Genomic DNA, 16,665 nt, shown 5'->3' on the forward strand with positions numbered 1-16,665 from the left:
TCACAATTTTCCTTTTTGTCCATATCACCCAGCTCTTGCACTTCCCCCAAAATAATTTAACATAATTTATCGCTGATTTTATCGTTATCGCAAGAAATGGGTACATTTTATCGCGATAGGTATTTTGTCTATATCGCCCAGTTCTACTTCTCCATCCACCATGCCTGCCCCATCCTTCCGCCTGCCCCATACACCATGTTTTCCCGATCTGCCATGCCTTCCGCCACGCCTGCCCCTTCCGCCACGCCTGCCCCATCTACCATGCCATCCGCCATGCCTGCCCCATAGTGTTCTCGCCTTTTATTGATGACATGTTCTATTTACGGTAAGAATGTGATAAGAGAAATAGGACACACAATACACAGGGAGTCCTATTGAGAAACAACAGATGGCCTCCGAAAATCTATGTGCTGTGAACGTACGACAGTAACACCCACCTCCTAGCCGTCCACCACGCTAGCGGTGCTTTAATGCTGAGCGCCCCTCGGTGTCATGGAAACCAGATAACCCCCAGATCTATGCCTGTCATTATTCCCATGATGCCTCTTGCCAGCTGAGCAGAGGCTGAGCCATGCTATATGAGGAAGCTGCCAGATGATGGGAAACAGATGCTGCTGTGGTATAGGCAGAGGGAGCAACACAACAGGTCACCTCTCTGACTCTGTTTAATGTATTCAAAGCATTTGGGAATTTCCATGAATAGCTACACTTCCTTTACAGTGAACAAACAACATGTTTTGGGTAAAAAAATGTATGCTGTACGTTTTCAATAAACAAAGCCTTTGATAATATCATATGTTAAATCAATTGTTTTTACATCATTTGAAAATGGTTTGATGTGGAAGTTGAATACCATATAAGCCTCTTCCTAATTTCCATGTGTTGGAACCTGTTCTCTTCAATTGGTGGTGCAAATGTAGAATAATAGTGAAGATATCAGAACTATGAAATAACACACATGGAATCATGTATTAACCAAAAAAGTATAAAACAAATCCAGATATTTTATATTTGATGTTCTTCAAAGTAGCCACCCTTCACCTTGATGACAGCTTTACACAGTGCTGTCGCTGGCCTACATGTAGTACCCCATAATTTCAAAGTGGAATTATGTTTTTAGAAATTGTTACAAAATCAAAAACAAATGTCGAGTCAATACGTATTCAACCCCTTTCTTATGGCAAGCCTAAATATGTGAAGGGGGGGTTATTTAAATTTTTTTACAAGTCACATAAGTTAAATGGACTCACTCTGTGTGCCATAGTGTTTAACATGATATTGCGAATGACTACCTCATCTCCGTACCCCACACATACAATTATCTATAATGTCCCAGTCGAGCAGTGAATTTCAAACACCGAGTCGAGCAGTGAATATCAATATACCCAGTCACTACAAAGATACAGGCTTTGCAAGAGACTTTGCCGGAGAGGAAGGAAACCATGAGGCCAATGGTGACATTAACATAGTTTAATGGCTGTGAAAGGAGAGAACTGAGGACTGATCAACAACGTAGTTACTCCACAATACTAACTGAAATGACAGAGTGAAAAGAAGTAAGACTGTACAGAATAAAAAATTACAAAAATATGCATCTTGTTTACAATAAGGCACTCAAATAAAACTGCAAAAAATGTTTGTCCTGAATACAAAATGTTATGTTTGGGGCAAATCCAACACAACGCATCACTGAGTACCACGCTTTATATTTTCAAGCATGGTGGTGGCTGCATCATGTTATGGCTATGCTTGGCAAGGACTAGGGAGGTTGTTGGGGGGGGACGGGGGACGGGCGGGACGGGACAGAATAGAGCTAAGCTCAGGCAAAATCCTAGAGGAAAACTTGATTCAGTCTGCTTTCCAACAGACACTGGGAGACATTCACCTTTTTAAGCAGGACAATAATCCAGAACACAAGGACAAATATAATAGTTTACTTTAAATAGATTGTTCTTAACATGTAATCCAGTGTTCTTAACATGTAATCCAGTGTAACAAAAAAATAACATTTTTATTTTAGTTTTTGAAATGGCAATAAATATTCAAGTTGTTGCCACACCTCTAAGCCGCCATGTTCAGAGAGTTGTGTATTGGTCTCGCCTGTAAAGTTTACTGAATCCCTTTGGTACAGTGGCCTATTTGGGTCTGTTGTCAAAGTGCACCACATGTCTCTGAAGGGCCTTGTGTGGCGCAGCGGGGGGGACTTATGAATTCCTTACTGATTATGGTTGCGTCATCCTCTCAACCAATGTGCCCCTTAAGGCGTCTGCATACATAGTTCGAGGTTTGGTTTGCTCCAAGCAGAACTCGTCTAGAAACAAAGTGGCAATATTACAATAATGAATATTTGTCCCTCTTGAGCCACCCTAGCAACAACATAGCCAGTACACTTCCTCAAAATATCCCAAATTAATGTAAAATTAATCAAGAAATCTGTAATAAATGTTGACATTTTTGCAGAGGTTGTCTTAGTCATGCAATTTTACATCTAAGATGTTTGGTGGAGTATTTCTCAAGTGAAAAAATGTGCGTGAAAACTAGTCATCTCTCGTTGAATGACAACAAACACATAATTGAAGAATCCCGTCCATACTTCTCACTTAGGTCTGGGCAGTATACCCTATTTTACTATATACAGTACCAGTATTGATGCATGGACCGGTTTGAGTTTTTACTTTACCTTCTATAACAGTATTTCAATGTTTGGTTTGTTAAATGTGATACGAAACTCTAGCGTGTATAATATTGGTTTTTATAGTTACTCTGTTTGCTACTTGAGTCCTCTCTCTCCTCCTGCTGCTGCATGTTGCTAACCACACCAAGCCCTACCTGCCTACTGTCACTCAAGGAGAGAACAGTTGCTCGACCACAAGCATTTTCTTGCCGTTAACTCTGCATGTTCAAATATTGGTGACATGTTCCTTTCCACAAGCGTTCTATACATTATTAGTTTTGTGTGTCTTACTATCTGCAAACAACTATCTGCCAGTTTGTCTTTTCTTAACCGCTCATGCTAATTACTAGTTAGCTCGCTAGCTAGCTTGCTAAATGTACAGAGCGAACATAGCTAGCTAATACTGCCTGTGTACCAGTGCTGGTGTTGTTCTTGGTAAGCATGTTTCCATTATATTTCCATGATTCTAACAGTTCACATATTAACTAGGCCTATATTTTTTTTGCCCAAATGCTACATGGACCACTGTGGAAATGATAATAAAAGCGCAGGAATATTTTATTTTATTTAACTTATAAAGTCAGTTAAGAACAAATTCTTATTTACAATGATGGCCTAGGAACAGGGGCAGGGGCAGAACGACAGATTTTTACCTTGTCAGCTCGGGGATTCGATCTAGCAACCTTTTGGTTACTGGCCAAATGCTCTAACCACTAGGCTTCCTGCTGAAATGTATGAAAACTCAGAAAATTATTCTTGTTTGGAGTTGGATAGAACAGTATGAATAAGGGGTTTTTGTTTTTTCCTTTCAATTAAGACCTAGACAACCAGATGAGGGGAGTTCTTTACTAATCAGTGACCTTAATTCATCAATCAAGTACAAGGGAGGAGAAAAAACCAACAGACACTCGGCCCTCCGTGGAATGAGTTTGATACGTGGTATAAATAGAGAGAACGCCCACTGAAATGTGTTGACATCCTATAACTACTCATAAAGCATATTTAGAACCTTTATTCAAAAACATAAAATACCGTCCAAAATATTGTAATATGATATTTTGTCCATATCGCCCAGCCCTATTCCCACTCCTAGTAGAAGTAGTACTGTAGACCAATCACTGACGAACGGGCGTAGACTTTGGCTACTGAACTTTGATTTGTCTCAATAAAAAAAATGTGGTGTGCTCAAACAGCCGAAAAAACGAACAAAATGTTCACAAAGTTGTCATAATATATGCAGAAACTATTTCGACTGGCAGGCATGCGGCTTCAGTGATACACCAAGTCTATTTTTTATCACAAAGCGTTTCAGGACAACCGAGATATGTCAATAACAAGTGTTCTCCGGCCACCTCGCACACCCTAGCAGCACACTTTAGTACAGCCCTCTAAAGCGATACAGTAACCAACAAGTCTATTTGAGATGTACATCCATTCCGGTCAGGAGGAACCCCACGGCCTCGTCAAAGTCCCACTGTGGCGTTGAAAAGACCAGTTTTGTTGCCTTGCGTGGCAAGTTGCCACCATGACTGAATGGGAACCGTGGCTTGCTGCAGGACCTTTTCCCTGTGCCACTGCTCCAGGCAGTCCAAAGCATCTGGGAAGGTCTTGCTCTCAAACTTGTTGGCAAACATGCTGTTTCTGTTGATGATCCACTGCAAATCCTCCAGACCGTAGATGCAGATGTCCCTGACATAACGACCTGCGGAAAGACGAGCAGCAGCAGAAAGGGCATCAAGATGAGATCAGATCAGTGTCAAAATCTATCAACTGCTGTTGTGTAAACTGTTTACTTCCTAATCAGAAGGCTAATCTAATCTGGAACCAAAGAGCAAAACATGCCCTAGACACGTGAGGTCAAGACTGTAAACTGACAATGACTGGGATCAGGAGTTGTTGTACCTTTGCATCCATTGTGTTTCGTCCCCTCTTGGTCCCTCCATTTTATCGCCCGGATCTCGCCGCTCCAACCTCCGTCTACATGACTTCCTGGCGCTTCTAGGAGCAGATAACCGATCCAAAACAGATTAAATCTCATTCTCATTATTCATAGCCTTTTGATTGTCATCAATGATTCATGGGACACTGATCTACTCATATACTGTAGATAAGCAAGCTGCAAATAAATCAGAGCCTACCGTATGAATTAATTCCCCCAAACTTAATTTTAAGTCCTTCTAGGGAGTTTTTCCTAGCCACTGTGCATCTGCATTACTTGCTCTTTGGGGATTTAGGCTGAGTATCTGTAAAGCACTTGTGACAACTGCTCATGTAAAAATGGCTTTATAAAATTGATTGAGCTAGGCTGGCCTACTGTACTTGAAACAATGTGGGGATGTTGAACCCATTCCTTTAAGTTTCAAGCTTTATAAAGGCTAAAAGTAATCTTTGAACAGTGAACACCCCAAATAAATTTGTTTGCATGAACTTACATGAACTCACAGGTACTGGGCCACCAGGATTTATTGACTTCTCATAGCTTTTTCGTCTCCTAGGTGTTTTCTTTTGGAATGCATTTCAAATTGGAAAGGTTGTGTGTAGCATATGGAAAGGTCTAGGGTTGTAGAAGTCTCATCTGTTTTCCTCAGGGATGTAACAGTTCTAAATGTCCCTATATATTGACATAAGCTCAGTATCAATTGTGTTGTGGAGATTAACTTCTATTGGCCACTGTATTACAAAGTTGCTTTTTATGAGCGGTTCTAAAGCCTGGCCTTTACCTTTGATGTGATTGAGTGTCACCCAGTAGTGCTCATCTGGGCTGAATGTGTCTTTGGACCACTCCAGCAAGTCCCTGGACACCTGACTTCTCAGTACAAACTCCACAAAGGTCCTTGTTAGCGCGTAGTAGGCTGTTCCAAAGTAAATCTGCACCCCGTGGGGTGGAGCACCCTTCTTTGGTGCTCCTCGCTTGGGGGCCACGTGGGAGCCCCTGATCTCCCTGTAGCTTAGCTGAGTCCGGTGCCTCATGGACGCCGGCTGCTTGATGCCCGGGGTCATGTTCCTGTCCCTCCACTCCTTGCTCTGCATGTAGCGCACCAGCTCCAGGTTGCTCTTGACGGGGAAGTCCTGGCCGCACAGGTTGACCACCTTCCTCCAGGGCACCGTAGATGCCGCCAGGTCCCTCATACAGTTGATGTCAGCCTGTAGCCGCGAGAAGCCGGCGTAGGTCACCATCTCGCTGCGGCTGGCCAGGAACACGTTGGGGAAGCAGCCCACCAGGCTTTCCACGGCTTCACTGTACTCCTGTGGAGCCTTGACGTCCACATGGACACAATAGATATTCTGGGGTGCATAGATGGCCCTCAGCAGGCGCACAAGCAGCTCCAGCTCCTTGTGGACGGTGAGGATGAAGGCCAGAGGGTAGTCTTCCTCCTCACGACTCAGCGGACTGGTGATGAAGTGGAGCTCCCTCACCAGGCGGGAGCAGTCCAGGTCCCCACCTCCACCCCCCATACCCAGAAGATTTCTCTCCACCTGGCAGTCGCGGCGTTGCCATGCTGGAGAGCCCTCAGTGCTGGGGAGGAAGGCTTGGCAGTACTGGGAGAAGGGCCTGCAGCCCAAGGGCCCGTGCTGAGCTTGGGGATCTGTAGGGGCCTTGGTACTCAGGTAGATCACAGAGCAGATGAACATGCAGATTCCCAGGCAGAACAGGAAACTGCACTTGGTGCCTTCCAGCTGGAGCATAATAGTCCAGCACCGGACGGACACCATGCAACCACCTGCAACAAAAAACCAAGGTTAGGCTGTGCTTTGAAACAACAAAGCCCGACTCGAGACATTAAAAGTCTCTAAGACTCTGACCCTTCCATACAGAAGAACCAAAATTATCCATGGCAATGTTTTACAATCTGAGACTCTGTTTTGTTTCCTTGTTGCTGCTTAGTTTGGGGTTCTTTCTAGAGGTGTTTAACGATCCAGCACACAGCAAGAAAGAGCAGCTTTCTGTGGAGCTCGTAGTAGTCCGATAATAACAGATGACTCATGAAACAAGTGTTTAGAGTGAAAATACATAGCCAGTGCTGCTAGATGGACTTAGGAACCCGGCTCAGGAAGTTGAAGAAATTAATCACTAATCACAGGTAGCTTGCTCTCCTTTACCACTAGCAGTTACCAGACGCGGTCTACTAGGTAATTGCTTCCTTTACTGTTCCATGCCTCTGTTGCACAGAGGCATGGAACAGTCTGCAAACTACGTTTCAGTGAGTTTAAAACTCTGGCCCAAAATTCTGTTGAGGAGGTGTGTCAGTGTTTCCTGTAGTCCTAATCTACTCTTAATGACGTGCTGTTTGTATTATTTTTTTTTAACCTTTATTTAACTAGGCAAGTCAGTTAAGAACAAATTCCTATTTTCAATGACGGCCTAGGAACAATGGGTTAACTGCCTGTTCAGGGGCAGAACGACAGATTTGTACCTTGTCAGCTCGGGGATTCGAACTTGCAACCTTTTGGTTACTAGTCCAACGCTCTAACCCCTAGGCTACCCTGCCGCCCCTGCCGCCCCGTATTGTATGTCGAAATGTTTTAATGTTTTAATGTTGTATTGACTGCTGCTGCTTTCTTGGTCAGGTCTCCATTGCAAAAGAGGGATTTCTTCCTGGTTAAATAAAACATAAAAAAAATATGTATGAAGATGCACTGAGAAGCTCAGTTCTGGTGACTTTTTAAAAGGACATTCTAGTCTAAAATGATTTTTGTTTAAATTATGTTGACACCATATTGGTTAAAATATTTGTTTAAATTATTTTTAACATATTGGAGCATGCATATAGCCTATGCATGTTCCATATTTCAGGTATGCTTTTAGCAATGAGCATTATCACCTGTTGCCCAACTGATGCAGTATTTTGGCCATAAATAAATAGGCTAAAGTTCACCTGGCTGTGCTGCTGCTCCAGTTCCAACTGTTCTGCCTGCAGCTATGGAACCCTGACCTGTTCACCGGACGTGCTACCTGTCCCAGACCTGTTGGAACCCTGACCTATTCACCAGACGTGCTACCTGTCCCAGACATGCTGTTTTCAACTCTCTAGAGACAGCAGGAGCGGTAGAGATACTCTGAAAGATCGGCTATGAAAAAGCCAACTGACACTTACTCTTGTGTTACTGACTTGTTGCACCCTCAACAACTACTATGAATATTATTATTTGATAATGCTGGGCATTTCTGAACATTTGAACATCTAGGCCATGTGCTGTTATAATCTCCACCCGGCACAGCCAGAAGAGGACTGGCCACCCCTCATAGCCTGGTTCCTCTCTAGGTTTCTTCCTAGGTTTTGGCCTTTCTAGGGAGTTTTTCCTAGCCACCGTGCTTCTACACCTGCATTGCTTGCTGTTTGGGGTTTTAGGCTGGGTTTTTAAGTACAGCACTTTGTGATATCAGCTGATGTAAGAAGGGCTATATAAATACATTTGATTTGATTAAAGCATGGTGTTTCCAATCTGCATTTACCCACTGTACCCTGTTTGGCTAATCATTTTCAAGATACCAAATGTGATCTTTTGACTAGTTAGCATCCTACTGATGAATTTTATGTCCCAAAAAAACATACATAAACACAGTGAATGTAATGTAGCACTACCTTTTAGGGTAACTTGGTAAACTGCTACCCGGGGTAACTCTACTTCTCACATAAACATATTTTTAGGTGGGGTGGTGTTTTACACCAAGTTACCCTGCAATTGAGCCTTGTTACCTCTAGCCCCACTCTCCTCTATGCACTCATAGCAAATTGTGGAGCGGTAACATGCTTAATTAACCATGGCACTGCATATTTAGGAGTTGAGAAATAAATAAAGTAGGAATGGAAAACTAGGATCCCCCTATTTTTAACAATGGCCATCAAACCTGCTGTTTTCCCCCGCGATTGCAAAACTTGTGCATTGAGTGCTTGTCAGAATGCATGTTTCCCCCCTATGGCACATGGATGCACCTGTAGAGGAATATTTATCTTGTATAGAACACACAACAAAAAGCTGACTAGGTACAGTGCCTTAAAGAAAGTATTCATACCCCTTTACTTATTCCACATTTTGTTGTGTTACAGCCTGAATTCAAAATTGATTAAATAGATTTTTCTTTTCACCCATCTACACACAATATCCCATAATGAAAAAGTAAAAATGTTTTTTGAAAATTAAATACAGAAATATCTAATTTACTTAAGTATTCACAACCCTGATTTAATACATGTTAGAATCACCTTTGACAGTGATTACAGCTATGAGTCTTTCTGGATAAGTCTCTAAGAGCTTTGCACACCTGGATTGTACAATATTTGCACATTATTCAAGATCTGTCAAGTTGGTTGTTGATCATTGCTAGACATCCATTTTCAAGTCTTGCCATAGATTTTCAAGCCAATTTAAGTCACAACTGTAACACTCAGGAACGTTGTGTTTATTTGGCCTTGTGTTTTTCGTTATTGTCCTGCTGAAAGGTGAATTTGTCTCCCAGTGTCTGTTGGAAAGCAGACTGAACCAGGTTTTCCTCTAGGATTTTGCCTGTGTGCTTAGTTCTATTCCATTTATTTTTATATTAAAAAAACTCCCTAGTCATGGTATGGGTATGCATGGCCGATGACATGCATACCCATACCATGATGCAGCCAACACCATGCTTGAAAATATGAAGAGTGGTACTCAGTGATGTGTTGTTGGATATGCCCCAAACATAATGCTTTGTATTCAGGACATAAAGTGAATGTCATTGCCATATTCTTTGCAGTTTTACATTAGTGCCTTATTGCAAACAGGATGCATGTTTTGGAGTATTTGTATTCTGTACAGGCTTCCTTCGTTTCACTCCGTAATTTAGGTTAGTATTGTGGAGTAAATACAATGCTGTTGATCCATCCTCAGTTTCCTCCTATCTCAGCCATCCAACTCTGTAACTGTTTAAAAGTCACCATTGGCCTCATGGTGAAATCGTTGAACGGTTTCCTTCCTCTTGAGGCAACTGAGTTAGGAAGGACGCCTGTATCTTTGTAGTGACTGGGTGTATTGATAAACCATTCAAAGTATAATTAATAACTTCACCACGCTCAAAGGGATATTCAATGTCTGCTTCTTTTATTTATTTATTTTGTCTACCAATGGGGGATCTTCAATGCGAGGCATTAGAAAAACCTCCCTGGTCTTTATGGTTGTATTTGAAATTCACTGCTCGACTGAGAGACCTTACAGATAATTGTTTGTGTGGGGTACAGAGATGACGTAGTCATAAAAAAAAATGTTAAACACTATTATTGCACATAGTGAGTCCATGCAACTTTTTATGTGACTTGTTAACCTCTATGGGCAAGGCGGGACGAATTCGTCCCACCTACGTAACAGCCACCTGAATTCAGTGGCGCGATTTTTGAATCGTTTGAAATACTATTACTTCAATTTCTCAAACATATGACTATTTTACAGCTATTTAAAGACAAGACTCTCCGTAATCTAACCACACTGTCCGATTTCAAAAAGGCTTTACAACGAAAGCAAAACATTAGATTATGTCAGGAGAGTGCCCAGCCAGAAATAATCAGACACCCATTTTTCAAGCTAGCATATAATGTCACAAAAACCCAAACCACAGCTAAATGCAGCACTAACCTTTTATGATCTTCATCAGATGACACACCTAGGACATTATGTTATACAATACATGCATGTCTGTTCAATCAAGTTCATATTTATATAAAAAAACAGCTTTTTACATTAGCATGTGACGTTCAGAAAAAGCATACCCCCGCAAACTTCCGGGGAATTTACTAACAGTTTGCTAAATTACTCACGATAAACGTTCACAAAAAGCATAACAATTATTTTAAGAATTATAGATACATTACTCCTCTATGCACTCGATATGTCCGATTTTAAAATAGCTTTTCGGATGAAGCACATTTTGCAATATTCTAAGTACATAGCCCAGCCATCACGGCTAGCTATTTAGACACCCGGCAAGATTAGCCTTCACCAAAATCCTATTTCCTATAAGAAAAATGTTCTTACCTTTCCTGTTCTTCGTCAGAATGCACTCCCAGGACTTCTACTTCAATAACAAATGTAGGTTTGGTCCCAAATAATCCATCGTTATATCCAAATATCCTCTGTTTTGTTCGATGCGTTCTAGACACTATACCGAATGGTAAATAACGGTCGTGCGCATGGCGTGACAAAAAATGTCTAAATATTCCATTACCGTACTTCGAAGCATGTCAACCGCTGTTTAAAACCAATTTTTATGCCATTTATCTCGTAGAAAAGCGATAATATTCCGACCGGGAATCTGCAATAAGCTAAACAGCCGAATGAAATTTCTCCACGGGGGCGAATCGTGCACGCGCCTCATTCAATGGTCCTCTGATCGGCCACTTGGATAAGGCGATAATCTGTTTCAGCCAGAGGCTGCCTCGTCATCGTTCAGGTTTTTCCCGGGTTCTGAGAGCCTATTGGAGCCCTGGGAATTGTCACGTTACAGCTAAGATCCTTACTCTTCAATAAACAGATGCAAGACGCACGACTGCTTGTCAGACAGGCCACTTCCTGCATGAAACCTTGTCAGGTTTTTGCCTGCCATAGGAGTTCTGTTATACTCACAGACACCATTCAAACAGTTTTAGAAACTTTAGGGTGTTTTCTATCCAAACCTGAACAATAATATGCATATTCTAGCTTCTGAGTTGGTGTAGGAGGCAGTTAAAAATGGGCACATATTTTTTTCCAAAATTCTCAATACTGCCCCCTAGCCCAAACAGGTTAAGCACATTTTTACTCCCATAAAAGGGATTGAATACTTATTGACTCACGACATTTCAGCTTTTAATTTTTAGACTAAACAAAAATAAACGCAACATGCAAAAATGTCTACGATTTTAGAGTTGCAGTTTCATATGAGGAAATCAGTCAATTTAAAATAAATACATTAGGCCCTAATCTATGGATTTCACATGACTGGGAATACAGATATGCATATGTTGGTCCCAGATGCCTTAGAAAAAAAGGTCGGGACGTGGAGCAGAAAACCAGTCGGTATTCTGTGTGACCACCATTTGCCTCATGCAGCATGACACATCTTCCTATAGAGTTGATCAGGCTGTTGATTGTGGTCTGTGGAATGTTGTCCCACTCCTCTTTAACGGCTGTGCAAAGTTGCTGGATATTGGCGGGAACTGGAACACGCTATCGTACACATCGATCCAGATCATCCCAAACATGCTGAATGGGTGACATTGAGCATGCAGGCCATGACATAACTGGGACATTTTCAGCTTCCAGGAATTGTGTACAGATACACGGGCTGTACATTATCATGCTGAAACATGAGGTGTGGCGGCGGATGAATGACATGACAATGGGCCTCAGGATCTCGTCAGGGTATCTCTGTGCATTCGAATTGCCATTGATAAAATGCAATTGTGTTCGTTGTCTGTAGCTTATGCCTGCCCATACTATAACCCCACCGCCACCATTGGGCACTCCGCTTGCCCACACAACACCATACACGCTATCTGCCATCTGCCCGGTACAGTTGAAACCGGGATTCATCCATGAAGAGCACACTTCTCCAGCGTGCCAGTGGCCATCGAAGGTGAGCATCCCTGAGACAGTTTCTGACAGTTTGTGCAGAAATTTGGTTGTGCAAACCCACAGTTTCATAAGCTATCCAGATGGCTGGTTTCAGATGATCACGCAGGTGAAGAAGCCGAATGTGGAAGTCCTGGGCTGACGTGGTTACACATAGTCTGCGGTTGGACGTACTGCCAAATTCTCTACAATTACGTTGGAGGCGACTTATGGTAGAGAAATGTAAGTTCAATTCTCTGGCAACAGCTCTGGTGGACATGCCTGCAGTCAGCATGCCAATTGCATGCTCCCTCAAAACTTGAGACATCTTTGACATTGTGTTGTGTGACAAAACTGCACATTTTAGAGTGGCCTTTTATTTTCCCCAGCAAAAGGTGCACCTGTGTAATGATCATGCTGTTTAATCAGTTTCTTGATATTCCACTCCTGTCAGATGGATGGATTATCTTGGCAATGGACAAATGCTCACTATATAGGATGTAAACCATTTTGTGTACAACATTTTGAGAAATAAGCTTTTTGTGCTTATGTAACATTTCTGGGATATTTTATTTCAGCTCATGAAACATGGGACCAACACTTCACATGACTTTGACATTATGTGGTATTGTGTCAGAAAATCACAATTTTATCAATTTTAAATTCAGGCTGTAACACAACAGAATGTGGAAAATGTCGAGGGGTGTGAATACTTTCTGAAGGCACTGTAAATAGATGAACTATTCTACTATGTAGTAGTCTGATTTTTATATTCATTACTTGTTTTGTTTGCAGAAGAAAAGTAAATATTGCCTGTTCTAGCATCTTGAAAGTGTTTTTTTTTCTTCATATTACATATTTCTTTGGAGGATCTAGCAATGATTTTGCTGTGGCGCCACGCCATATGTAAATGACTGCAGCGGAAACACTGACCAACTCTAGCTCCTAAATACAATATCCCTTCTCTAAATAGAAGCACATGGCCGTCATTACCTTCATTCATTTACATTTTTCATTAATAAGTGGACACAGCTTAATCATCACGTAGGTCTACCAGTTGCTCCTGCTAACAGATGAATTATCTCCCTAAGAAGTGAGCTACACTGCTTCGCTTCGTTCACCGAGAGTCAATAAGAATCGTCTAGAAAAGGGAGACATTTTGCTCTTTAACACCCTCTAGAGTCGCCTAACAGCACACTAGAGAGACGTATTCACCTGAGACTTGCTGAAACCCTGTAATCGGTGGCAACCCGTCACAGAGATTTGGATATCGGGCTTGTTATGGAAACGTGTGAGAGTGTAATGAGATCACAAGGGTCTCCCACAGAAAGGACACAGGCCATTGTGACATTAGGAAAAGAACAAACTAATTTGATCTCTGCAGTAACTACGTCAACAGACAGAGAAAGCTGTCTAGGCATATTGACTCATGAAGTAGAGTAGCTGTCTTGTTTGCTTATGACAAATGTAATTTCGACAACTGGAGAATGCAGATAAACCGGTCTACTGACATACTGGATAAACTGATCAGTACTGACATACTGGATAAACTGATCGGTACTGACATACTGGATAAACTGATCGGTACTGACATGCTGGATAAACTGATCGGTACTGACATACTGGATAAACTGATCGGTACTGACATGCTGGATAAACTGATCGGTACTGACATGCTGGATAAACTGATCTATAGTAACATATTGCATTAACTGATCTATAGTTCATCCAGTATGTCACTATAGATCAGTTGATCCAGTAGGTCACTATAGATCAGTTGATCCGGTAGGTCACTATAGATCAGTTGATCCAGTATGTCACTATAGATCAGTTGATCCGGTAGGTCACTATAGATCAGTTGATCCGGTAGGTCACTATAGATCAGTTGATCCGGTAGGTCACTATAGATCAGTTGATCCGGTAGGTCACTATAGATCAGTTGATCCGGTAGGTCACTATAGATCAGTTGATCCGGTAGGTCACTATAGATCAGTTTATACGGTAGGTCACTATAGATCAGTTGATCCGGTAGGTCACTATAGATCAGTTTATACGGTAGGTCACTATAGATCAGTATATGAAGACATGATTTCCAAAAAGAGCTGACTTTAACACCACCTGTTGCCGTTATTAGATTAAACACTGCTAGTTCTCATGGAGCCATACGTTTATTTTTATCACCAGTTAATGAACTCAATATTCAAACACTCTTAGGTGTTTGTAATTAAAATCTCATCGGGGCGATGTGTGTTACCACCACCATTTCAATAAATACAATCTTTCATCACTTCCAAGAGTTGATGAAACACACGCACAGAGAAAGAGCCTCAGGCTAAGGCTAGCCAGTTACCTTAATTGCAGTTCTGCCCGGGTCCTTTTGCTGAAGAAGATCTTAAACATTAAGCCCCTGACCAAAACATGGCGAGCCGAAACCAGCAGGGAGTCAAGCCAGGTGCACACAGGGAGCTGGAACCATTGGTCGGCAAGCGATGGGCGGGTGGAGCTGAAGCTGTTGCTGCACCCTGCTTTTGTTGTAGTTGTCTCTGGGCAGCACGTGGCTCGCAAGGTCGCTGTGCTCTGCGTGTTTCCCAGCTGTTTTGTTTTGTGTGTGTAGGTCACTATAGATCAGTCACTATAGATCAGTTGATCCGGTAGGTCACTATAGATCAGTTGATCCGGTAGGTCACTATAGATCAGTTGATCCGGTAGGTCACTATAGATCAGTTGATCCGGTATGTCACTATAGATCAGTTGATCCAGTATGTCACTATAGATCAGTTGATCCGGTATCTGTATCCGGTATCTGTCACTGCATCTGCATTTCTTGCCCTCGTGTCTGTTTTTGAAGCACTCCCTCTGCATTTCCCCTGAGACGTTGGCCGGCCCTGCCTGGTAACAGGCGGCTTCTCTCTCATTTGGCACACACACACAGACTCATACACAAGCACCGGCAACCAACAGTCTCCTCCCCCATTCAAACTACTCCTGACTTCCTTTTTACTCACTTCCTCCTCTCTCTTTCTCGATCTCGCTCTCTCACACAAGCACCAGCAACCAATAGTCTCCTCCCCCATTCAAACTACTCCTGACTTCCTTTTTACTCACTTCCTCCTCTCTCTTTCTCGCTCTCGCTCTCTCACACAAGCACCAGCAACCAACAGTCTCCTCCCCCATTCAAACTACTCCTGACTTCCTTTTTACTCTCTTCCTCCTCTCTCTTTTCGCTCTCGCTCTCTCATCCTCTCACACCATCTCTCACCCCATCTCTCTTTCTTTCGTTCTCTCTCTTTCTTTCTCTCTTTCTCTCTTTCTTTTTTCTCTCCTCTCTCACCCCATCTCCCTCCCTTTCATTTACCTATTTCTGAAAAAAAACAAAAAAACAAAGCCACCCCAATCTCCTTTCTTCCATTTTCAGATGTGCAGCAGTCACAGCATGGAGTATCATTTACTTGCCTGTTTGCCTTTCTCTTTGCCTTTCTCATTTCCTTGCCTCTGTCTGTTTCTCTTTCTGTCTCTGTCTGTTTCTTTATTTTCTTTGAGACCTCTCTGGTGGTTATGCTGCCTGTGGTTTGTTTAGTACTGAGTAGAGGGAGGCCAGCAGCGACGACAGCCCCAGCCAAGGTTTGTTTGCTGCCTGATCAGCGACTGAGATTAGCCCTCGTTGTGTTAACAGAGCCACATGTTCAGAGGTCACATTGAGCTGCCACCAGGACACAATAGGTCCCCCCTGCTGGTTGGCTTTTGTCTTCCTTTGGCTGAGTGTGACGTTATTAGTCTGCATGTGTCTAACCTCTCGTTTTATTAATGAATTAAACATTTAGTAGTGATCCACAAAGGTCAGTGTTTTGTTTTTATGGAAAAATCGTGATAGGGAGTCCCATAGGGCGGTGTACAATTGGCCCAGAGTCGTCCGGGTTTGGGGAGGGGTAGGCCGTCATTGTAAATAAGAATTTGTTCTTAACTGACTTGCCTAGTTAAATAAAACAATGAATTCCTGCACTTTTATTATAATTTCCACACTCGTCCATGCAGCATTTTGGCAAAAAATATAGGCCTAGTTAATATGTGAACTGTTAGAATCATGGAAATATAATGGAAACATGCTTACCAAGAACAACACCAGCACTGGTACACAGGCAGTATTAGCTAGCTATGTTCGCATACATGGATGAACGCTTCTCCCTCTCTGTCACGGATGCCATGGTTGCCCTTAGTTTGAAGATATAATCCGGAAAGACAGGTGTTTTATACAACAGCCATCTTTGTTCTCTTTTCGACTCCCTCCGCATTTGCAATCAAATGCCAGAACTTTCTCCATCTGCTTAGCCATCATACTCTGCTTCCACCGGCCATTGTAGTGATTTCAAAACTTGGTCAACTTCTGTGACAACAACACTGTTGATTGCCATTTCTTCCCCATCGCTGTCACCAGAAGA

The 16,665-nt window shown here is 42.4% G+C and overlaps 2 protein-coding genes across 5 annotated transcripts in view; one reads left to right on the top strand and one right to left on the bottom strand.

Annotated features, from left to right (window-relative positions):
• rtf2 (replication termination factor 2) overlaps nt 1–16,665 on the top strand; it is a 61,720-nt gene that overhangs the window by 22,642 nt on the left and 22,413 nt on the right. The window lies entirely within an intron of this gene.
• On the bottom strand, nt 1,456–15,861 carry gcnt7 (glucosaminyl (N-acetyl) transferase family member 7). The gene is made up of 4 exons (XM_014168124.2): nt 14,580–15,861; nt 5,395–6,396; nt 4,577–4,672; nt 1,456–4,376 (listed from the first exon to the last, which is right to left on the bottom strand). Exons 2-4 carry the CDS (start codon nt 6,386–6,388, stop codon nt 4,138–4,140), a joined length of 1,329 nt encoding a protein of 442 aa, XP_014023599.1. The 5' UTR covers nt 6,389–6,396; nt 14,580–15,861; the 3' UTR covers nt 1,456–4,137.

This window comes from Salmo salar, chromosome ssa22, assembly GCF_905237065.1.
Source record: "Salmo salar chromosome ssa22, Ssal_v3.1, whole genome shotgun sequence".
Taxonomy (NCBI): Eukaryota; Metazoa; Chordata; class Actinopteri; order Salmoniformes; family Salmonidae; genus Salmo; species Salmo salar.

Bases quoted from the DNA above. Each gene is read 5' to 3' on its own strand.
- gcnt7 (XM_014168124.2), bottom strand. From the start codon at position 6,388: ATGGTGTCCGTCCGGTGCTGGACTATTATGCTCCAGCTGGAAGGCACC. The intron at 4,673-5,394 runs GTAAAGGCCAGG...ATCTGCTCCTAG, and splicing joins GACACTCAATCACATCAAAG to AAGCGCCAGGAAGTCATGTA. The intron at 4,377-4,576 runs GTACAACAACTC...GTCTTTCCGCAG, and splicing joins GAAACACAATGGATGCAAAG to GTCGTTATGTCAGGGACATC.